This window comes from Scomber japonicus, chromosome 20, assembly GCF_027409825.1.
Source record: "Scomber japonicus isolate fScoJap1 chromosome 20, fScoJap1.pri, whole genome shotgun sequence".
Lineage (NCBI taxonomy): Eukaryota > Metazoa > Chordata > Actinopteri > Scombriformes > Scombridae > Scomber > Scomber japonicus.
Window position 1 is genome coordinate 9,467,517 of NC_070597.1, and position 25,921 is coordinate 9,493,437.

Below are 25,921 nucleotides of genomic sequence, written 5' to 3' on the forward strand. Positions count from 1 at the left end.
ATATTAAATGAAAAAAGCACCCAACCAACCATTTAGAGTCAAAATAATCTAGCAATCTTTCAGTCACTCATCCAAGCTGTTACTCAACTAATTCAATTACAGCCAGCCAATCAGTCTCTTTAACTAAATGATCAATGTAAAAATCAACGAAGCAATTTCTCAACCCCACTTCCCAAAACTAAGCAATCAGCAATCAACCCAACCGAGGATCCATAAAAAACAAGCCGCTCACTTTTCTGACTAAACAATTAATCCATTAATTAACTGATCTACTTGCAAATCTCACCCTGCTAATGGCCAACAGGAAGTCAAGTTTATCAGACTTGTGGACAGAGTGGCGTAGTTTCCAGTAGAGTAGGTGTTCCCAAGCAAAGACCAGCAGGCTGAGGCCCATGGCCACCAGCAGCATGTAGAAGACGCCCGCCATGTTGTCGATGTCCAGCTTACTGCTCATCACCTCGTTCTTCTCGTTCTGACAGATGCCCGACAACCACACTGTCTCCAAGCGCTGGGTGTCTCCTGTAGGGATGAAAGTTTAAGGGAAGAGGACAGGAAAAGGAAAGAAAGGAGAGTATGAGATTAGCTGACAGAGAAAGAAAGAGAAAGACATACTGTAAAACACCTTATGATAACCAATTCTGCATAATCATCTCTACTTTCTTGGATGTGCTCTACAGGATAGTGACACATTTTTGATGTTTTTGCTCTGCAATGCACCACACTGGATTTCAAATGAAAAACTTTTAGGTTAAAGTGCTGATGATGACCAAAATTAATTCATGATATTTAACATTTTGTTCCAAAGTCTCTATCTAGAATAGGCAGCTTCCCTGGTGGTGCTCTGCAAGGTCTGCACTGCAGCCATCTTCACTTCATGCTTGTTTTGAGGGGCCTTTCCTCTCATACTGCGTACTGCAATGTGGCGGTTCATTTCCAGTTCAGCTTTCCTAATCATAATTTAACAACACACTTATTATTTGCACTTGTACCTGGATAGCTACAGGAGAATGTGTACCACAGGGTTTCTGAGTCACTGTACTCTAGTGTTTGATTGTCTTGGCTCATCAAAAGCTGAACTGCCAAATGACAAAATGTGTCACTGAGATGGCAGCAAATAATACAGAAGCAAACTAACATGGATGCCTAATGTTAGCCATGCAAGGCAATTAAACATCAAGTGCTATATTGACCACGCAGAGTCATTTACATGACCAACACTGCAGTCATATATGTCTTAAGTTGTTAGATGTTGTGAACATTTGCAAGTTGTAAGAGTTCCTTTGCTAATTTCCATGACATCATTGTCCTAATACACAGTCCTAAAATAAGGGACTATGTATAAAGAGGACTATGAGCCAAACACCCGATATGCATGTGAAATGCAGGTCTGTCAGAGAAAACTCATACTTTACAGCCAAGTTTTGTTCAAACCAACATAACTTGATAATAAATTCTAACTGCAATCCTAAACTGAAAGTCTGCCTAACCATAACAATCATGTTAACTAGCGCTGATATCATCACAGGCAGTGTCCGCAGGCGCAAAGCAGCGCAAACAGAGCAAATTCACTTCTGAGTTTTCCCACTGTTGTGCATAAATTACCAAAATTATAAGTTGTTTTCATGTTCCCTGTAATTGAGTTATTTTACCGTTTTTGCCATAATTGTCTCTTAATTACTCGTTCATTAGTAGTTCACGTGGAGGGCACCGTATGGTTGCTAATTTGTTAATGGATCAATGCGCTGCAGTTGTGGTATCTTTAAATATGTTTAGTAATGTGATTGCTCTTAATTTAATACTACCCTAGGGGGTTTCCTGCATTTGCAAATTATCTGCTTAGTTTGGTAAGAGTTATACGTGCCTTTGATTTGGATTTAAAGGGCTACAGTAAATAGCTTTGTTGCTCTAAAAGTACATTAATTCACATTTATCATAGTCTTAGATATGTTGTTTTTTCTGCCTTGTTGACCACATACACTTACTCAACCTAACCAGTGTGCTACTGTGGCATATGCATGTCTTCTGTACAGTCTACAGTAAGTTAAGCTAAGCTTCAAACTCTCCTGTCCAGATTCTTTAACTGGGATCATCATCAAACAATTAACTTTTTTCTTTCAGGCTTTATTTTGTATATGAAATGCATTTATAATGCACAGAACGTCTACTTTATTTCCTTTTCTTGGAATGGTGCAGCATTAAAACTTGGGTTTGAACATTTCCGTCTGTAAACATAAAGCTCACAGTAAATGAAGAGCCTGATACCAAATGTACATGATACTCTTGAGCAATATTTCTTTCAAAACCTAACTCTACATAATAGGATTGTCCTGTGCTGTGGCTCAGGAGGTAGAGCGGTTGTCCTCCAATTGGAAGATTGGCGGTTTGATTCCTCCAGTCCACATGTCGATGTGTCCTTGGGCAAGACACTTAACCCCTGTGCCAACGGTGTATGAATGAATGACTAACTTCCTCCTGATGTGCAGGTTGGCACCCTGCGTGGTAGCTCCTTCCATCAGTGTATGAATGTGTGTGAATGGGTGAATGAGATGTAATGTAAAGCGTTTTGAGTGGTCATAAAGACTAGAAAGGTGCTATATAAGTACAGTCCATTTACCATATGTGGGAAATTCGATCACTTTCTCTCCTGCAATGTGCATCCATACATTTATTTTATCTTATTATGCTTTCGCAGGGTAAAAGGCATTTTAGTATGCTGACAAAGCAACTTTTGAAATAGAATTTAGATTGCTTAACCACATCTCCATTAGCTATCATTACCACATAAACCTCTCCTCCAGGCCTCTGAACAGGTGGTCACCTTTTGAGCTGAGTTATACTCAGTGGCCCCCAGGGATCACAGCCCATTTTATTACTCTGTTACCGTATGTTGACCATAAACACACTATTTATTATGTCATCATGGAAAGCTCAGAGTGAGTGTGAGTGGGTGCTCTTAATCTCTCAGAGGAGGGAGGATATTAACTCCACACCGGCGGCCGTCATGGTGAGTGTCTTTGTGTGTATGTACGTAGGTAGGAAATGTGTGTGTGTGTGTGTGTGCGTGTGTGTGTGTGTGTGTGTGTGTGTGTGGTGTAGGGGGGGTGGGGTGTATGTAATAGAGATAATCATATCCCTAACACCCCCTGCTGTTATGCAGGATATTAACTCTTCCCTGTAAGCCCACTTCCCTGCTGATATAGCACACACTGAACTGGATTGATGCCAGTTCTGTGGTTCACATACAGTTTTCCAGTGAGACAGAAATAAACACATACATATAAAATTGAGGAAAGTGTGTACAGGCTTCAGGTGTGTGTTATATCATGCAAGGTTTGGATTCATGCCTACCATCTCCGAGGAACTGCAGCAGCGCCAGGTCAATAAGCCGTTTCCAGCGGGAGTCCTTCTGCAGGGCGATGCCGTACCCGGTGGTGGCGAACACTTTCCCGCTGCCGATGGTCACCAGATTGCAGCCTTCATCCTTCCCAGCCATGTAGTTCAAAACGGCAGCGTCATAGATGAAGGCGTCCAGTTTCCTGCACGCAAATAGATCCTCTTTGTTTGAGAGAATATTTGGCTCTTACAGTGCTTAATAAGATCTTACATGCATCCTTCCTACATGGTAGCATTATATTTATAACTCTCATGTTCTCTATTAAAGGAAACATTTGATATTTTTGGAGATAGAGTTAGAGGAGAAGATTGATACCACTCCCATCTGTTCATTCAATTTAAATTTGTACCACGTTTTATGGGATGTTATGCACTTGTTTGTACATAAAAAGTATGTTTTTGCAAGTGAGTTTTAGTGATGCTGGCAGGCAGAGTGGATAGGCCTGGCTAATCTTTTGCAACAGTTATGTCTGTAGTGAGTTTATTTCCTTGTGCTAACATGTGTCATCTTGCATTCTTTTTCACTTCTTAAAAAAGTTGTTAATACATTCCAGGTTTGTTCATTTACTTCCGTTCTTGCTTCTTTGTTTCTGGGTTAATTCTTACATTACTCTCCTCATCCCCTGGATACATTTTTGGGATGTAAAACCCACCATTTCCAGTCTTTATGCTTAGATAAACTATCCCACTACTCCAATTTCAAATTGAACATACAGATGTATGAGTGGCATCTTCTCTGTCTCTCATTCTCATTTAGAGTTATAGTTCTCAAAATGTCAAACCATTCCTTTATAGGGGCCACATTGATGGATTTGTATCGTTTAGCCCATGAAATAAGAATGGTAAATACATAACATTACTGCCAACCACTTTCAAAAGTGTACCACAGGTTTTTAGATTACTTTCCTACCTTACAGGCTGCTGTTGCTTTAAGTTCATTAGCTCCTATCAGTTTGCATGGTTGAGCCTTGATTAAGATTGGTAATCCACCCAAATGAACGTTTAGACAAGTTTGTAGAAATGTTTTGCGATGGTTACATGAGGTTGTGAGCAGGGACACTTCCTTACTCCAAGGTACAGTAAAGGTATTTGGTCATAAACTGAAATATTCGGACAAAGTCACATTTTGAACTGATATACTAAACACTTTGACCTGCTAGTGGCATTCGAGCTTGTGTGACACTGATAGATTAACCATTGGGTTAATTTTCAGCCTACACTCATCCTGCACATGGAAACCAGGGTAAACACACATATACACATTTGTAGTTAAAGGGTTAGAAAATGTGCAAAATCACTGCTGTGTGTTTTTTTGAATGTGAGCTTGTCATGTTTGACAGCACTTTCTATACAAATTAAGCTGCAGTAGACATGAGTTTTTCATCTAAAAATACACCCATCACATCGGCCTAATTCTCAAATAGATGCTGCAACACAAAGAACATCTCTATCACCCAAATTGTCATTAGTGCTACTTTGGTGTCTAATTTCTTCACTCGCAGGAGGGTTGCGTAAATATAGCCTCGTATTTATTGATGTAACGCTTTTAAAATGTAAGGCAAAATTGTACCCGGTTTTGAGGCTTTCTAGGGCTTCCTCCACCCCTTTCTGGTTGTATTTCGTCATGTGTGTGTGCATGTCGGGGTAGTTGCTGCGGATGTTCCTCTCTGTGCTCCCGTTTGGGACCGTCCCGAAGCGGAAAGGAGGGTAATGCTCATGTGGTTTCTGGAACTGTGGGGAGATAAAGGAGGAGAGGAAAGGGAAGGGGGGGAGAAGAGATGAGGAGAGGGAGAGAAGAAAACAGGCAGGAGTGAGAAGAGAAGAAATAGGAAAGGTTGGTGGATAGAACGGGGGAAAAGAGAGGAGGGAGTAATGAGAAAATGGAAAGTGAGGAGAGAGACTGAAGGGAGTGAGAGAAGAATTGGGGAAGACAGCAGGCAAGGACGAGATGACAGAAAGAAGAAAGCGAGGAAGGAGAAGTTCAAAGAGATTGGAGGTAATGAGGAAAGAAAAGAGGGAAAGAGATAACAGAGGAATACAAAAAAGTAAAAGAAAGTAAAGAGTGTGAGGAAACGGCAAACAGAGAAGAAAGAAGGTAGAATATGAGGGAAGCAGAGGAAAGAAGAGAGTAAAAAGATGGATGAAAGAAAAGAAAATATATGAGTGAATGGAAAAAGGGAACAAATGAGAGAGTAGGGAGTGATGTGAAAGATGTGATGATGTGGAAGAATGGGTGGAAATGACAGGGAGAAGGAGGGTAGGAAGAAAGGGGAGAGAAGAGAGGTAGGGAGGTAAGTGGACAGAGAAGTAATAAAAAGAAAAAAATTAAAGAAAAAGGTGATTGAGGACGACGGACAGGCAAGGAGAGGAGAGGAAAATCAAAGAAAAAGAAAAGGTAATGAGACAAGAGGAAGGATGGGGAGACTCAAAAGAAAGGAAAGGAAAGATAAAAAGGTAGAGAGAACCAGAGGTGCAGAAATAGTTGCACAGAGAGGAGTAAAGGGGGTGAAAGAGTGAGAAAATGGGAATGGAAGGAATAAAGAGGATGAGGGACTACTCAGTTAAATGAAATCCATTTTTGAGTCATTTCACTTTTTTTCTCCAAAACTGATCAGCAGCCAAACTCAATGCTGCATGAATGTACTCGATGCCACTGCACCCACATCAATTTGATAAAAATCTAATATCAGTCAACACACATCTGTTTGAATCACTCCGCTGCCCACAGATGATCCTTATCCAGTTCAATCTGCACCTGATCGTAGTTCACATTTCACGAGCTGACGCATAACGCAGGATGAAGCTGGAACGTGTCTGTAAGAGCTCAGTTAGATCTAAACAGGAAAGATCTATTCATCTTGGTTACAGCATTGACCTTTTGAGCCGAGCGCAAATGAATGGGCCAATCAAAATGTGAGTGCGTGAGTGGGTGTGTGTATATGTGTGTTAATATAATCACTCTTCAGCTGCAAGTGCGGCGGATTCAGTTTAGATGCTGGTCGCCTTTTTTTTTTATTTATTATATAATCAGCTGTTCAAACAAAAGCCCACCTAACAGAGAGAATATTAGAGATTAAAGGAAAAGGCTGGCAATATTGTATCTTTCTCTTATATTCAGTAAATCCCATGAAATGAATAAAACCAACAATGAACTGATCCCACAAACAAGTGTTGTTTGTATAGTCAAAAGCCTGGTTTACTCTGTGCCATAGAGCTCCAAAGGCCTTTTTTACACCAGACGTTTTAACTTGTCATAGAATATTTAATCTACTATCATATATTATTTAGAAATTGCAGCAAATCCTCATATCTAAGAAGCTGCAAGCAACAAATATATATATTTTCTTTCTTTCAATCAATTGATCAACTACTCATTGCAGTTCTAAACATGTTGCTAATATCATTAACAATCTGTTTGCTCTAATCAACTGTACATCATTACAGTGTGACAGTAAATGCACAAGCCCTGGACCCTTAAGCTGAAGCAGCTGGATGGAAATCTGTCATCATTCATTATTTTTATTATCATTTACAGTTCCAGTCAAAAATGTGGACACATCTTGCAAAGCACTGTAGTTTATTTTATTTAAATCAAAATCACACGTTCCTGGTGATGTAAACACTGACTAAGCAATCAATTTTGTATTAATTTGTGGCTGAAAATAATCCTCAATATAATACACTATACTACTGTTTGAGTAACTTTAGCTGAATAACTAAATGCCCACTGTATCGGGATATAGTTTCGTCTTTTTAAACTGTGAAACTATACATTTATTTAAAAGATAAATACCAAATGACTTGATTTTGTCATTCCCATGGGTTCACTCTGCTCCAAGTTATCAATATCAAACCTGGAACCCAAGTCAGACTGGGTCCAAGTTAAATTCAGTCTGATCAGAGCAGGTAAGGCTCCATTTGATTGCTGTGAGAATCCAAGAGCTGACATGGTACAGCATAGGAAATCTGATTTTTGATGTATGAAGTGAAGGAAACATGCCTGGTCTCTTTTTGACCATGGCTACTTGTAATTGGTGGCACATCATGCTGCTGCCAGTGTTGGTGTTTCTCTCAGTTTTGAGTCTGTTCGGATTTTGAATCATTCATATGATTCTCTGGCATTTTCAAATCAACTATTGACTTTTCCTTGCTTTGCTTCTGTACCAATCTATATCATATCTGCATAACTCTTTCCATTGGATATGTGGATAATAAAAAATATGGACCAATATCAGCCTTATCCTTTAAACCTGCGAGGCGTGAACGCAGCTAGCCTACAACCTAAAGCTTCATAACGCTCTGTTGTAAGATCTCAGAATTAGAGGGCAGCTGAGGTTGTGTTTTTCATGGTGATGTATATTAGTCCATTATGCTGTGGGACATAATGAATCTGCATAAAGTTAATATAGTCAGTTAATACAGTCATAGATCACTGAGGTGGCTCCGCTGATCCCTGCCTGGGAGTTATTTTCGCTATCTGTGAAGGATGAAATGCTTTCTTGTAAAGCTCCTCTGAGGCCCTGCTTCCACTTCGAGTGTTTGTGTATCTCACACATACACACACATTTAAGTGGTAGAGAAAATGTGTGGGTGTTGTTTTCCTCAGTGGATTGACTCAGAGGCTTCTTTTTTTCTTTAATTATTTGACATTTTGCGATCTTGTTTTAACAGTGTGAGCGAGACGAAAGATGGAGATCGCACAGGGAGAATATTGATGGACAGACCGAAATACTGACAGGACAAGTCGAGACTCAGACACCATCTGTATTGACAGAAGGCTGTAATGGATCAATCAGTCATGCTTCTGGGCTCCCCACTGATAGGAAAAGGACAGAGACGTCCAAACAAAGACCTTTTACTTGACTTCATCTTAAAGGATTTCTGCAAGTCTTTTGTCTCTCTTGCATTCATGCTTTATTAGTCAATGTAGAGTGATGAAGAAAGAAAGGAGGAGATGGTGTGGGATGAGCTGGATTCAAATGCAAAGACGTCGCTCCATAGCTCACTGCTGCACAAAAATAGCCTGCGTCTCTGTATGGCTGAATGGACTTTCAATAACTGTCCCACCTCATAATGATTCTGAGGTTGTTATACCAAGTTAAACTCTTTTTGTTTATTCAGTCTTTTACCTTCTTGTCAGAGAGCCCTGAAACGGTGTCGATATATTGTTCCTGGATCATGAAGGCGGCCAGGTTGGCAGTGTAAGAGGCCAGGAAGATGACAGCAAAGAAGGCCCAGACCAGGACCATGATCTTACTGGTTGTCCCCTTAGGGTTTTCAATGGGGACTGAGTTGTTGAAGACGATGCCCCACAGCAACCACACAGACTTCCCGATGGTGAAAGTTGGACCGCCAGGAGCTGAGGAAACAGATGGAGGAGAGAGTAAGAGAGTCTGCTTCAGTGAAAAAAGGTCCTGTATTTAATATGGAGACATTCCTCGTCCATACCAAGCAAAAAAAGGGCTCTGGAATTCCACGAATCATGTACAAACATACAGTGAGTAAACCTTAAGATACCCTCAAGACACAAGTAAATCGTTTAAAATAATAGTTTTGGTTTTACTTGAAGGATTATTTGTGGTGCTCACAGGATTGAAAAAAATTATCAGCAGTTAGGGGACAAAATGCCCTCCAGAATTATGCTTATATGAAGTTTTTGACCTGGTGCCATAATGGCTTTTATTAGTGTTAAAATAGCAAGAAACTTAAGATCTTAAGAAACATTTGATGTCAGTGTTAAAATAATAACAGGTAGAGGAATATACATTTATTATAGCTAAAATAAATCAACTTTGACTGATGGAAAGTGCTCAGTACTGTAGTCTTGCAGTCTGACATTTTTGTTGACCCATCCAACATTGACATTCTCCATCTGTGGACTTTATGGATCCATAAGAAGGTCACACTACTTCCTCCTTTGCTTCTGATGGACAGGAGTCATAATTTCAACAGCTGCTCCAGCTCCTTTTCAGTTGCATGTATTTGTTGAGGGGTAATGAAAAAATATGTTTTATACGGGGTGAACTGACCCTTTAATACATTTTTGCCGTAGATGGATTGCCTAGATGGATTTTTAAGTCTCATATTTGTTTTTACATGTTCTGCCATCAAACAAAATACATCTACAGTTCATCGTATAAGTATTCATGAGCCACCTCATGCCCTTCTGCAAAGTTCCAAACAGCAGAACAATTTCACAGCCTCAGCCCGTTTCCATCGCTCTCTGCCACTGTTGCTCATGTGCAACAACGGAGGGTGCCACCGCCATCAATCACACTTCGATTAGCGCAGCGACGAATGCTAATTAAAACAGGAAAATGACCTTTCGGACCTAGAGACGAGGCACGCTCTGTCAGCGTTGTATTCTGGGATTGATTAGCCCTCACCCCCAAAATCCTGTTGAGGAACTCCTAACGTTGCAGGACGTGCAGATGAGGGTGGATTTGGTGGCATGCACACAGGCTTACAGTAAAATGCTTTGTAGGAAACAAGTTCAATTGAAGAGTAAATTTGATGGATGTTTTTTTTTTTTTTTTTTTTTTTTTGCAGGTCTGGGCCATAACATACTTAACTTCATAGGAATGTGGGCCATCTGGATATTTTCCCGTTACAAATTAATATTAAAAGCAAAGCTGCTTGCCATATTACGGTCTAAAAAAGCAGAATATGCTAACACGTTGAAACTATGATTGATATGAATACGTGCCCTGCTAGCAGTTTTCCTGCTGTATCCCTCCATTGCAGTGCAATTATTTACTTGTCTATCATCCACTATATTCAGTAAAAAAGCATCCACTTGGCAAGCAGTGAAGCAGTGAGGTGTAAAACTCACCTTTGGCGCTCACCAGACTACGGTTGTAGCCAACTGGACTGAAGTATTCAAACACAAAAACTGTCACCGCCACCACAGTCAGGCACATCACAAACATCATGACCCATACTGCTGGGCTGTAGGGCTCTGGAAGAGGAGAAATGATGGATTAAAGTCAGCCTTTTGTACTTCCTGCTTCTAAATCTCAGGCTGTGATGAGGGTCCCCGTGTGTGGTCGGAGGATAGCAGCAGAGAGAAAGCAACAAACCCAGACTGATGTGGAAAATGAGAAGACATACACTGTTGAGGATTTTGTGCTGAATTTTGTTGTTTGAGGTTTGGAAAAGGGATTTAGGTGTGTGTGCAGTACGTAAGGGGATTTAGTTGTAGGCTACAGTTATTGGCAGGATAAAAGCTTGATGGGAAGTTTCCTGAAGCGTCTGCAGAGACAGAACTCGTTTAAGTAGGCCATCCTGGGAGAAAGTGGTGAAAAGAAGGTGGCAGCAACATGGCTAACATGGATGTGTGACGGATGTATGACCAGTTTGAACTATCAGAATCAAACTGAAAAGGATTTGAAGACGCAGTTGATTTTCTCACCGAGAAAGGCAGAGGGGGAAACTGTCCCGTTGCTGCGGGCCACCATTACGCTGATGCCTGTCTCAACAAACGGCACTGAGAAGTCAATGATTTCCGAACGCTCCTCGTTGATAGTTAGAGAGCCGATGGCCATGTCAGCTCGTCTATACACAACCTGAAAAGAAAGGAAAGAATGACAGAAACATAAAATAAAATTAAGTGAGGAACTGAAAGTGGTCAAGAAAAAAAAACAAAAAAAAACTTTATGTCCTGTATTGATTCTGTATTTGTATCTGGCTATTTTTGGTTACTGTACTTCAAAGTCTGCAAAAGAGACCTGAACGGGTGTATTTTATTGCAACAAAACCTGCTTTCCACGAGTCCCAAAAGACTGACTGCAAAGTTCTTCTTTGCTGAAAAGAGAGCAGATTTTGAATTTCATGAGCGATCCTTTTTGAACATGGAAGCCACAATGCAGCATACACTTTGTGCTCCACACTAAGGCGTCACTCTAATAATGGCTGTCTGCAGAGATAAATGAAAAATACGTCTCATCATCTGAGCATCCGGAGAGAGAGAGAGCGTGACAATGAGAGAATGCTACGCTCATATCCAAGCTTCCTTTTCTGCAAAGCATGAATTTTGCAGAGAAATCTTCCTGTCATAAAGGAGAACACACGCTCTTACTGTACACAGATGCACAACCAGAGAAAAGTGCTTGAAGGCACAAAAACACAAGCAAGAAGGCGCTCCTGAGGAACACCTGTTCAGGGCGTTTCGCTTTCACATGCAGCTGTGTTTGATGGTGCCTTGTGTGTGGGAGAAAGTGTGTATTAGAACCATTTGTGTACGCATGGCCTCACACCACTGGCCTAGATAAAACCCATCAAAGAAACACTCTCAGCCATGCAGTGTCGATATCATTACTACCATCTACCATTCTTGCTTCCAACTGTACTATAGTGCAGAGATGGAAAGTCACTACAAACATCTACTCATGTACTGTCCTGAAGTACGGCTTTGAAGTGCTTATACAGTACCACTACATCTGTGTGAAAGCTGTACTAATTACTAAGAACTTGACAATTATACGATGAGATAAGCTGATAAAATATGGCTGCTGGGTAAAGACTTTGTATCTCCAAAATGTTTTTTTTTTTTCAGGGACTCAGAAAACAGCCATGTTTCAGCTTCAGGACAAAATGTGGTTCAGCTTTTATCTAAATCATTTTTTAATTGTTCTATGACTGGCATGAAAGTGTAATACTCCTCAAACTTGACACACTACGTTTGTACACTTCATGCTGCTTACTATAGATGGGATTTAAAGCTCATTTAAAGAGGGCGTATCATCAAGGTGAGGGTCTACTGGAATATCTCTACAGTATAAGAAACTCCTTATTTAGCTGCTCAGTTCAGCTTCTGTTTAAAACAGGCTGTTTTCGCTTTGTTTCTTTAAGGCCCGCCCTCCTGATGAGCCCACCCTGTTCTGATTGGTTACAGGCCACATAAACAAATAATAGTTGTAGTATTAATGTTCTACTCTTTCTTTACTCAAACATTTAACCTCTCAAATATATCTGTACATGTTCCAGCTCGAATCCGATCCAACAACCTTAGCATGCGTACACAATCTGACATCAGTTATATATGGAAATAGAGAAAACTTACTTTACATAAGTTGAACCTCAAGTTTTGGAACTTTGACGCATTTAACATAGACATCCCACATAAAAATGATAGAAAATCACAAAAGCATGTTTATGCCCCCTTTAAAGACTTGAGACTAGACTACACTGATATTGACGGATGTTGTGGAGGTACACTGTACTGTATGAGTTACTTACATCAACACTTTAATTTCGTTCTTTCTTCAAAGTTATTCTGCACAAATCAATATGTTTTTTTCACAATCACCAAGGACCACATAACTATGTGTAAAATGCCTGTAGTGACAAAACCCACAGCAAACGATCAGCTTCTACTCAACAGGATTCATTTGGTTGATTAAAATTGAACAGAAAATAAATAATACTTGCTTTTACTGCAAGCAGTCTCCACATTCAGAGTTTTGGTCTGTTCTCCTGTTCTTGATAATATCTAACACATTATTAACTTTCCTTAAATTTAATTAGGCCACGCCATAGCCCTGAGCTACATTTCAGATCCATGAATGAACATTTTAGAGACACCTTGCTCCAATAATTGTCTGTAGACTTTGAAACTCAATGCAGCAGCTCAACACACCGGCTGCTGCGTACTGGGATTTATACTTTAAATAACTCAGCCCTCAGTCTCACCTCCCCAATCATGCCGTTCCAAGTCCCACGGACCAGCTTGCCATGTTTTCCGTTGGTGACCAAGTAGAGGTCGTAGGAGAACTTGATGGTGCGGGACAGTTTCTTCAGGATGTCTATGCAGAAGCCCTTACAGCACAGTTTGGTGTACGACTCAGAGTGACCGATGATGCTGTGAGGAGGAAAAGCAGAGTCATACATTCAGTGAATAGTTTTGTTTAAATCTCCTTTTATCAAAAACCCAACGGCAGCCGGGACAGTTGTTATCTTTAGCTTCTCAGACTGAATCTGTTGTTTCACTTTGTTTCAGACAGTGAGTGCTAAATAGTCGAGGGCTTTGGCGATGACAGTGACCATTGTGTATGGCTGCAAAGTGAAGGGCAGGCAATCGCTGGTTCATTAGCTAAAATCAATGCCTGTTAACAAGTCGTGTTTCAGCGAGAAGAAGGAGACGCCTAAAAATTGCACACACACACACACACACACACACACACATGCAGGCATTGTTACAGGGCCCACAGAGGATGGTTGAGCGACTGTGATGGCTTCTAATCAAAGGCCATTAAGGTGTGTAGCATGTGAAGGACACACACACTTCCTCTCAGTGGCCTCGCTACTTAATGGGGTGTAGAGACACAGAACAGAAGGACAGGAAATAGTGAAAAAGGAAGAAAAAATAACAGAATGAAAAATAATGGAGAGCCACTAGGAGCAAAAGTGGGAAAAATTGGTTAAGAATTGGGGAAACAAACTTTAAGTTTAGGTTTATAAGGAACTCTTTGAACCAGAATTGAGGGCAAATCAAAGAATCACAGTGTAGAATATTACATTAGATTGAAGGGGCTATAGGTCTTTTAGCACAACATTAGCATATATAAAAAAAATTAAAAATATAATATGGTTTATTGCATCTCTCAAGTGTTGGTCTGCACCTCTTGTGTGAAATGTAAACACACATTAATACAATGCGCCCTAATGACCAGTACGGAAATACAGTCACTAATGATCACCACCTGATTTAAAGGTAGTATAAATGGAAGTTGTGCAGGTGTTTTTTTCTTTTGTCCTCTTTCTTTTAACTTGTTCCTTTTTCTTTTTAATTCTCATCTCTTCTAAATTTGTTTCTATCCCTACACCCAGCATGTACTCACGACTCAAGACGATTCAAAATGAGGTCGAGCTAATCTTTAAACAGGGGGATATGACAAAGCTGAAAATAATCTCAATAAATGCTAATGGGCTAAATAACCAAATTAAGAGGAGGAACATTCTCCTATTGAAGAAAGCTACGGGAGGTGTGCTCTTCTTTCAAGAGACCCATCCGAAGTTAAAGGGACATGATGTGAGATAAAATGACTAATTTACTCCAGTTTACATGCAGGATAAAAGAGGGGGTTAGCTCTAATTATACAACCACACATAGCCTTTAAAGAGAAAAATTATGTTGTTGATAAAGGTTTGCAGGTTCATTTTAGTAGCTTGCAAAATAGAGTCGGCTAGAGTTTCTTCTTTAAGCATATCCACTAGAAACAGGCTCAGAGTTCATGTCTGAAATCATCGAACTATTAATGATAAAATGCAACGGCATTAAATCACAGAGTTTTTGAATAATAAAGTATAAAGCTCACAAAGCATCATCAATTTTAAGGGGATCAATCTCAGAGCTTGGATTAGTGTGTACATGGCGGACGCTAAACCCAAACAACGTATTGTTCAGGTAGATTCTGAATTTACAACAGATTCTGCACAAAGGACTTATCAGATCATGCCACAGTGACCATGAATATAAATCTTATTATAAATGACAGATAAATAATAATACAAAGGCTAAAAAAAACTCACTTTTGCAAGATAAAAAGATAAGACACTAATCCAATTATTATATGGGAGGGAATTAAAGCTGTTTTATGAGGACACATATTAGCATACTTTGGATTTAAGAAAAGAAAAAAACAAAAAAAACAAAAACAGAGGACATAAATAAAACCTTTGGAAGAAAAACATAAAAATAGAAATGAACTAGAGAAAAATATTTAGATAGAAAACTTTGCTTGTGCATCAGATTCATTCAGACTTTGATGACAGCAAAGGGAATATTCTCTACTACTACTACTAGACTTTGACTAATCTGAGTATTTTCATGGCAAATACAAAGTAGTCCTAGATTGTGCTGAAAATTTGGTTTTTGGGATTTGATGTGTAAATGAAAGAAATCTGCAAATTTACTGCAAAATGTTGACTGAGTGTTGTTAATTTAGTCATTACCAGAGAACCAAGCCATGCATTTGATTTCCTATTCTGAGACCAAAGCACTAATTATTCTTTAAACACAGGAACGACTGGAAGGCTATAAGGCCTTTTACCCAAGAGATAGACTGAAATCTGTAAATAGAGTCAAACACTGCATTGCTCCAAGTGTGTTGAAATATTGTCTTCCTTTGATAATTACTGTAAGCATTGTGTGCATGCTTTATACGTGGTGTTATTATAATACTGTTACTGTGGCAAAATCAAATCTCAGATAAAGCATTTCATCCTCTTGTGTCCTTGCCATTATCTGAGTGTTTCACAATTAATATGAGCTTGCTCTATTTGCTCTATTTAGTAGTTTTAGGTTGGAACCCTAGAGAAAAATGTGTATTCAAAGAAAGATCTTTTATTCAAATACTGTAGGGCACACAACATTTCATGCCACCTCTTTATTCTTGCTGTTACACATGGCTTTGGGGAAGGCCTTCAAAGTACTTTCCAATTCAGTCTTCTAATGTCTGAATTGGCCACTGCTGCAAATTTGATCATGAAGATGATGGGGAGAATGAGAAGGAAGAGGATTGAGATGATAACATTACAGACAGTTCTCATTGGGTGGAAACAGACAATGCAGAAGTTTCCCAAGTAACCACTCAGTGAAACTGACAAGCAGCCGACTAAATCTTTAAAATATGCATGCATTTATGTGGCAGCTCAGTTTGATTTTCCATTGTCATTTCTGCCATGACTGACTGTAACCATCCTCCTCCATCTTTTTTTAAGTTGCCCCAGTTGTATGAATCATCCAGTTTCTCTTGTACTGACTATCCGGTTCAAATGGAAATCAGACAGTATGTTTTGTGTGTAGTTCATCCATGAGAATCTATTCTGCTTGATGTTGTTGGTCTTTGTGCCTTCTTCTGATTGTTTCACACTTTATTTGGATGTTGTTGGCGGGTGAATGAGTATGCATGTCCGCTTACACAGAGAAGTTGAGTGGGCAGTCCTTCAGTGTGACCCAGGACACACTGTGTACACACTGCTAAAATAATGTGACCCTAACACTAACCCTAACCCAGACCACCTCCGAATGTGGCCTGAGTGATCAGATCTCACTGTGTCCTCAATGTGTCTTAAGTGTGTTCACAGCTTCACTTAGATCTGTCCACTTGTGATCAGAACACCCAAGACAGATTTTAATGCCAGTCGTAAACCAGGCCTCTGTGTTATTTTCACATCTGTTCTGAAATCTTTAACACAAAGCATGTGTTAAATGTGTTGAAAGCAACACAGAATTAATTGTCCTTAACTAGACAAAAATGACACAAGATGTGTTATTTTTAACATATCTGCTTTGAGAGTCAGCCCGGTAGACTGTTGACATACCATTAAATGGACTTTAAATATAATAAACTATGCACAGAATAATGACACAAATATTTTACTTCTCAATAGGGCAGATCCTGATTCAAATACCATGGTGACCAATGAAGCTTCAGGTACAGTCCTACTTCTAACGTTAGATGCTGAGAAAGCCTTTGACCAAGTGTTGTGGCCATTTGTCTAACATTGTCAGCAGCTTCGGCTTCTATGAACAGTTTAGTATCTGGCTCCAAGCTCCAAGAAATGTATTAAAATCATGGCACACTGTCCAGAAGATTTTCAATCCAGGGACAAGACTTTCTCTCAATTATATGTGTAATTCGTGTACAGGCACTTTAAAGTATATGGGGAAATGATTATAGGTGTAAGTATGATAGAAGAACAACATAAATTGGCCTTATATGCAGATGATGTGATAATTTACTTAACATCCCCAAATCAATCTCTACCAAACTTAATGGAGTCTAAGAATAAAGCAGGTACTCAGGCTGTAAACTAAATGAAAATAAATAGGAGCACTAACGCTTAGAAAGATCTATCTTCCTCGAGACATGACGACCTCGTATATGACAGAGAATAAATTCAGTCAAAACTTCAGATGGAAAACGTTACCAGAATCTGTACTGAGTTGAGTAGAAACTGTGAAAATAATGATTCTTGCACAACTCTTGTTCTTGCCTTACTAATACCCATTCAACACAGCAGTTTTAAAATAGAGTACAATGCTTTAATATTATATCTGGAACTATGAAAAGAAAAAGAAAAACTTAGTATGCTAATCAAACCTAAACAAAAAGAAAGGGCTTAGCTTTCCATAATCTTTTCCAAATTGGAGATATATCTTAACATTTGAAAAAGAATGCATATATTTGAGAGATTGTGAGTGGTCCAGCCTAGTAAGATTATGAAATTACTGACAGAATGGGCAGGAAAGGGATCAGAAATGTAATCACAAATGATTACAAATCATATGATAGACTTATTTAATAAGTCTAATTTAATAAAGGTAGCAACAATCTCTATCAATATTTATAAATAAGAATTTATCTCATGAAACAGTAGAGAGAAGAGATGTGGGTTATTGGAGTTTATCAACAAAAATAGAAACAGTGAAATTGTCAAAATCTCAAAACTGTATAAAATCCTACAAGAAACACCCAAGAGAAATGGGAAGTGAAACTGGCAATAACAATTTCAGATTGCAAGGAGGCATGTCAAAGAAATTTCAACACAACATAATCAAAATATTGGAAAAAAATGTGCCTGGAAAATTAACATGAGGCTTTTTGTAATACACAAAAAAAAAAAAAATCACACCAAAGTACAGTCAGACGGTGCTGAATGCTGGAGGACAGGAAGTTAACCATGCACTCATTTTTTATTTCTGCCCAGTGTTGACAACTGTAGAGGGGCAGTTCAGAAGACAGTCACCAACATTTTTCATCTAAAGAAGCCGTCACAGCCATCCTATATTGTAATAGGTACCATCCCATTAGAAATAGAGAGGGAAGGAGATCAATATCTGTATGCAGTGATACGCACAGCCGCATTAAAAAAAATCACACAGAACCGTCTGGACGTTAAACCACCACCAGAAAACTAACAGTCGAAGAGATCAAAGAAATGGAGAGACACACCTATAAATTGAGAAACAGAGGAGGAATTTAAAAGAAACTGGAGTAAATAGGTCACAGAAATAGATGGAGTGGAACAGTAAAATTAAGGAAGTACTGCAGGACTGTTTCTTTTGTTATGCCCATAGTAAAAATGTAAAAATGTATAAATGTAACAAAACAAGTGATGAAACTGCTAACTTGCAATTAAGTTTTTTTTTTTTAAAGAGTGGACATTGAAAGTCAAAACAGAGAGAGAGAGAGGTTGACGTGGAAGTCTGAACACTTTCTAAAATAAAGATTTATGGAGAAATTTGCACTCAACAACAATAAATCTCCCTTTTTTTCATTATCCAGCTTCCGTTGCAGAGATCGAAAACCAACAAGGTGTGTGTGTGTGTGTGTGTGTGTGTGTGTGTGTGTGTGTGTGTGTGTGTGTGTGTGTGTGTGTGTGTGTGTGCGTGCAACTGATGGCTACAGCATTTTAGTGAGTCAGCATAAGAGCCGAAGACGAATAAGACCATGTGAGTGAATAAATGAGTGATAGATTGAATGAAAAAAAGAGTGAAGCAAGTAATTGACATTCAGTTGATTATTGTAAATGGCATAAATGTTCATCTTAGATACATGTTTTTGAAAGGCATGCTTCTTTTACTGGGGTCGATAGCTCTAATAAAAGCTGTGTTAATTAATTGCTGCAGGAGTTGGCCACCTGTCATCATTATACACACTAAACTAATGCGCGCGCACACACACACACACACACACACACACACAAACACTTAAATTGGGGCGTCTCTTTCTGTCACACAAACACACACACACCAACAAACACAAGCATACATACAGTACAGTATCCTCTGAGGATCAGCAGCAGTTGTGTTGTGCGGTGTGTTTCTCCACAAAATGCCCAGAAACTAGTGCAGCGTGGAGGGAAGCACCATGAGGGAGTTGGACCAGAGAGACAAAGAGGACGACTATCAGCCGAACGGTAGACAGGAAACACATGGTGAACAACCAGACGAGGAATGACAGGGCAACATAGTTTAGAAGGAAAGGAGGGCAAGAGAAAAACAGGAGGGAGAAGGAAGAAGAGGAATGAACTGAAATTGCCACAACAGCGATAGTTGTATGAATGATGAGGAACGCACAGGAAAGTTAGTGTCCTACAGTCATTGTGCGACTGTATGTTCAAACTATAGTTTCCAGTTAACCTGCGTATGGTTTCAATGAATTGTTTGTTCTATAAAAGGTCAGAAAATGTTCATCAAGTCCCAGAGCTCAATAATCATATCATATGCTCTCTATCTGTCTCTGTCTCTCTCTCTCTCTCACACACACACACACACACACACACACACACACACACACACACACACACACACACACACACACACACACACACACACACACACACACACACACACACACACACACACACACACACACACACACACACACACACACACTTCCTCCCATTCAGCCTGATTTCATTCATTCAAACCACTTCAGTATATTCATTCATTAGTTCCCATTCAAGTATGTTACTCTCCTTGATGCAGACTCACGGAGGACAGAAAGAGACCTAAAATGTATTAGTCATCATGATTGAAGGCTCTATATCGCAGATTGCGGCACTTTCAGATTTTAATTAAACAAAAAATGTCCTGCCATACCTCCCCTTGCCTTGTCACTAATCTTGCACCCTGACTTTTAACTATAAGTAGACTCCCACAGTCAGGGCTCTCTACAGACCAGGTTCTTTCTTGCCAGACCAGGAAATACATTTCTTTCTGGCCCTAAACCAAAGCGTTGGCACAAAGTATAAAATTAAGAAAAAGTCAAATATTGTATGTTGTTGCACTAAAATGCCCCCTCACTGGAACTTAAGGGCAGGGTTAGGCAAAGTGGGAATTGGATTTTAGTTTGGAATTCCTACTTTTAATCAGCACAGGAAGGTAGGTTCAGCTTTCTGGCAAACCAAGCCATCATCTGTCCAAAGAAAAGGGTTTTTAATGAGCAAGACAAAAAGTTTTAATCATGCTAAACATCTGCTCGACAGGGAAGCTTCTCAAACCACACAGCAAGATTAACTGGTTAATTTAGCAGCAGTCTTCTCTCTGTCTCTCTCCCTCTCTCTCGTTCTCTCTCTTCCTGTCTACTTGTTTGTTGGTCAACATCCAAATGGGACATGCCAGCCAGAGAGAGAAATGGTGAAAGCGAAACAGAAAGAGGGTAGGATGGGATAACATTGTCCCAGTGCTATGACAGATGTCCCCTATGTTAGACTGATAAATCTTCTTTACTGGCAATCAATGTGCCATCGTGCCCAACAACAGCCGCTACATATCTCTCTCTGTAATTAATGTGCCAGCCATAGTCAGCGCTGCAATCTGCGTAACCAATATATACCCACACATACACATGTGGCGACACTGAAATGAACTTGAGCACAGTATTTATAGGCTGAACAGTCTATTTTCTCTTGTTCAGGTGATGCAAATGTGAAAATATGAGAAAAATCATGAATCTCTAACAATTCAACATAAGTTACACGTGAGGTTTGGTGGGTAAAAGTTGCTGTTCAGTCTATAACAACATGTACTGCATCTAAGTCTTATCAAGTCTTACCTTCAACACTTAACTTAAAGAAGTAGTTTGACATTTTGGGAAAAGTGCTTTCTTGCAAGTTGAGGTAGATGAGAAGATCGATACCACTCTCATCTAAAAGTGGTATTGATCTCCTCATCTAACTCAGCAAGAAAGTGTATGGGCATGAACCTATATTGCCAAAATGTTGAAATACTTATTTAAAATACATACTTGAACTACTTTTCACAATAAACCTACAGTATGTGTTATTGTGTCTCTAGTCCTTCCGTCTGGCATTCTTTCTATTTTAAGCTTAAAATATGAAAAACTAAGAAATTTAACTGCCATAAAAACACCCATCTGTGTTCATTATACATCAAATAACAGACATTGGCTAAATAAATAAGGATATATACTTCCGGGTTGCATGTGCACATACTACTGAATTTATTTGTTGTGTATTTTTTTGACAATGTGAGGCAGCAGCCAAATGTCAGCTGCTAAAAGTTGGAATTTTCCTTTAATATAAATAGAAAGGGAGGCACTCTCAAAATCACTCAAGTGACAATCTTGTCAGGCTTGTTGTGTGCTTCAGACAGTGGTTCAGACCAATCAGTGTCCTATGAGGAGCTACTGACAGCTACATGTGTGGTTTAGGCGTGACGACCGCAAGAAGGTAGCCCACTATAGATGGTGAAAGACAGATGGTCCATCCAATCATCTGCCAAGTATCTTTTTTGAAAGCTCCTGCTCTTCTCCAAACAGTTTCAATCAATCATTTATCAAAAACGACTTCTCAGATGGTTCTGTGCAACAAACCATCTGGCGTGTCAGGTTAGTGATTCCCTGCAGCCGATTCTCAAATATATCAAATACAAAATATCTGTGTCACTGTACGACTGAAACACAAATGTGTCAGTAAAAAAATACAAACACACTGTCAGAAGGATTATACTGAGTGGCAAATGGAGACGGTTGTACAATTGGCTTGGTTCCACTCTTAGGTAAACCCCCCCAGCTGCAGGTACACAACAGTGAAGCATGAATGCTGAGTAATATGACCAATAACAGGCAGAGAGAAAATCCTCCAGTGAGAATTAGGTTAGAAATAACAAAGCTCCAGTGCAGAGAGGAGTAACAGAGAGAAGGTGAAGGCTGGGGTGAAAAGGGGGACCTTCGCCAACAGCAAAAGAAAAATCAACGTACAGAGTAAATATGTACATAAAGGCCTTTAAATAAATGATGAAATGAGCGTGGGTGTATTTGGTGGGTGTGGCAGGTTAACTGTTCATGAACAAGTGAAGAACCAGCAGTGAATTTCAACTTAAATCTGGTGATTTCTTGGTATGTGGGACAATATATTAAGATTCTCCGATGAGGTCTTTGAGGTCATTGCATTAACTGAAGTCTGTGATTCAAATCATTGGCTGAGGAATCAAAGAGATCCCTCATTCAAAGAGACATCAGGCCTCATCTTATCTATAATCTCTCTTTTTTTGCAGTGAAGAGTGTTCAAACTCACTGCACAAACTTGTTGAAAGTCATTCATATCAGGTGCATCAGAAGATACTGGACCTGCATAAAGACCCTGAGGCAGCTGAGGCAGCCGTCACAGTGAGAGATTTTCCTAACAACTACAGAAATATGTAAGTTGCTGTGCCGAAATATGAAAAAAAAAAAATTGGAATTTAAAAAAAATCAGTAAATTGAGAGGCATGAATGTGATCATAAATATACAGAATATAGATTAACATTGAGTTCATGGGGGTTTTGTTTTTGATATCTTTCCTTGTAGTTAATTTCTGGATCAAATTCATTCAGTTTAAGCCATTATCATTTCAGGTCAAATGAGTTTTTCACTATGTGGACACAAAGGCTGTCTGTGTACTACTCATACAAAAAGTCTGGGCCACACCTTCTAAAATATGAAAAAACTGGTGAATGCCACAAATTAAACAAAACAACTGTAATTGGAAAATCTCATTCACAGACAACAACCATAAAAAAAAGCCATATAATCACAAATTAGCATTTCAATTACCAGTAATGAACACGGAAAAAACGCTAATATTCATTAATTCATCTAGGGAGAGCCACAAAAGCAAGACTGTAATCAGAAACATATGTCCCATTATTCCAACATTACTGAGGAACAGCAGGCTTTATGCAGAACAATTTGTCTCAACTAATTTGCAAAGAATTGACTTTTAAATGCAGAGAAACACAGACACAGTTGCCATTTATCTGGACAGGTGATACAGCCTAGTGCAGCTGGTTTATCACCATAAGCTTGACTGCAGTGTTACAAGGTAATGGACTTGTATTACTCATAATTACAGATACAATTTATTGTTGAACAGCTGTCTAAAATTAGAAGAATCAGGAGTTAGTAGCACATAAAAAAAGAAACAAATCCTCTCTCCACTGAATCATTAGACTGACCTGCCAAATCTGAGTCTTATTTGGGCTTTAACAACTATTTTAGCAATATAAAGTGGTGAAATCACTTAAACTGTCCAGTCACATAAACAACACTCTCTGTCCATCTGAAACTAAGAAGCAATTCACTGGAAAAAGCTAGTAAGTGAATGTTGATGTTATTGATTTTACCCAGACAAGCTTAGGTGAGTGTTTTAGTCACACTTTGAGCTCCAATTTTTCAACTCCAAGGGTATACACTATTGATTTCAGCAGGATACTTTAGCAACCCCGGCAAAACAGTCAAGGAAACAGGTGAAATTTAGTTGCCACAAGAAGATTTTATATGGGAATTATATGTCCCAAAGGTGGCAGTAAAATCTATTATGTGTGCTTTGTGAGTGCTCTGGTTGTCAAACCTGGTTGTGTGATTTTACAACAGACCTGAAATACAAAAGTCCAATCAACATGTTGTTCTATTGTCAGTGGTTGGTTGAACATAATGAAGACATTGTGTATTTCTGACGAGCACCAGTAGTAGGTAGTTGAAGATAATAGCTCTTTAATGGCTGTTTTCTGCCGTGCTGCGATCAGTGTGTGACACTGGAGGTGTGTTTTTAAAGTGCTTAGACACTCAGCACACACAATTACTCTGTGTTTAATGAAGTGTGGAGGTATGTCGTGTCTACTCCAAACAAAACTGGGGCAGAGAAAGAGAGCGAGAGAGCGAGAGAGCGAGAGAGAGAGCGAGAGAGAGAGAGAGAGAGAGAGAGAGGGAGGGTGAAGGTGTCTATATGTGTGCAGGACTGTGCATCATTTTTGAAATGTTTCGATAAAATAGCCACTTAATACGAAGGCAAGACTGTTCATTGTGCTTCTGGTGTGCTGTGTTATTGATTGTCATTTCATCATTCATGTACAACTTGACTTTTGTTAAACATACTAAAAAAATACCACAGTTCATTTTGAGAAATATGTGTTTATCATTTTTTTTTCATTTAACAAAAGGCGCTTTTCAAATGATAAATACCATTTAAACGCGAGCAGCTGTACAAGAACTTTAAAATTCTCAAAAACTAAAAATATTGATTTAAAACTTTCTGATCAAAGAAGAAACAATTGAGTTGGATGGTTTATTCTTCAACTTGGAGACAGCACCAAACAACAACCCTCTCAACTCATAATCCATTTACTCGCTTGTTCTGAAGCTTCTAGAGTAAGTGGACATTTAGTAAAGTCAACAAAGAACTATAAAGCTCAACTTTTTGAGTTTGATCATCTGCAGTTTCATGGCAATTGAGCAAATGAAATCTGCAGATGAGGACTGTGTGATTCGGTTGAAAAGTGCCAGGACAAGCGAGTAAAGGTCCCAGTGCAATTCTGGGCAATCTTTTAACCGATTTAATGTAGGACCAGAATCCCACATCTGGACTGTTGATGGATGCCATGCTTATATGAAATTAAAATGACACACCATACACTTACGAGCTAATGCTAATGCTAATGCCACTGCTACAAACACAATGACTTCCAACTTACTTTGCAAAATCCATCAATATCCCATGTTGCCCTCCTGGCCCAGATCATGCAGCAGTTCACACTTTCATTCTCCTCCACTTTTGATTTTTTTTTTAAATATAAAAATGCCAGTGCAATCACCAAAGCTTGACGATACGTCTCTGTTTGCATCTGTTTTTTTCCACTATTTACACTGTGGTGCTGTGATAAATCAGGCTTTCATCACACAATCTGTCATGCCCCAAAACTGATATAGAAGTACAATCTGACACAGATTGCAACTAAAACTTTATTAGACCTATCTTGCAACAAACTTGTAAGATTGACGTTTTTGCAGTCTGTGAGGGTTTAAAGGACCAGTGTGTAGGATTTACAGTAGTGGCGAGGTTGTAGACTGCAACCATTTGAATACCCCTCCCCCTCATCTTCCAAGCAAGAACCTACGGTGGCTTCAAAGCTTGTGAAGAATGCAAAAGGCCCTCTGCAGAGTTTTGGTTTGTACATTCTGGGCTACTGTAGAAACATGACGGTGCAACACGGCGACCTCCATGACAGACATAAAAATAAAGGGCTCATTCTAAGGCAGAGAAATGCAACGATTCTTCAAGTTTCAGGTGATTATACACTTATTACAATATACTTATAAATATTCAATTTTTGCCAAGTCTGTTCCATTAGATGCTGCTAAATTCGATACTCAGTGCTTCTAACACACATCAGCAACACCTCAGATGGCATTTACTGATAGGGCAATAATACCTGACATCAATATCATGTTGAATTCTTACTTTTATCTAAGTTTCAATTGAAAGGTCACCCTCTTATTAATTCTTTCCATCGAACAATGAACAAAGACTTAAAAGGAAAGAAAATTACAAAAAAGACATAACATACAATTCATTCACACTGTCCAACTCACCCTGCATCTCAGTTCATGAGAACAGTTGGCGTCTATCTTTCAAGTACATTTGAAATACAGAATCTAACTAAATAAGGTTTCATTAAATCAGCAGCTGTCTTCATAGCAGCACTAACCTCTTTCTTAAGACCATCTATAGGTGCAGTCG

The 25,921-nt window shown here is 39.1% G+C and overlaps 1 protein-coding gene across 1 annotated transcript in view; it reads right to left on the reverse strand.

Annotated features, from left to right (window-relative positions):
- Positions 1 to 25,921, reverse strand: part of LOC128381209 (glutamate receptor ionotropic, NMDA 2C-like) — a 48,551-nt gene that overhangs the window by 2,460 nt on the left and 20,170 nt on the right. Inside the window, exons 8-14 of the mRNA XM_053341158.1 lie at positions 13,084 to 13,252; positions 10,805 to 10,958; positions 10,226 to 10,351; positions 8,523 to 8,752; positions 4,964 to 5,124; positions 3,349 to 3,536; positions 287 to 519 (exon numbers count right to left, since the gene is read on the reverse strand). Coding sequence (XP_053197133.1) covers positions 287 to 519; positions 3,349 to 3,536; positions 4,964 to 5,124; positions 8,523 to 8,752; positions 10,226 to 10,351; positions 10,805 to 10,958; positions 13,084 to 13,252 — 1,261 coding nt within the window. The remainder of the gene's footprint in view (positions 1 to 286; positions 520 to 3,348; positions 3,537 to 4,963; positions 5,125 to 8,522; positions 8,753 to 10,225; positions 10,352 to 10,804; positions 10,959 to 13,083; positions 13,253 to 25,921) is intronic.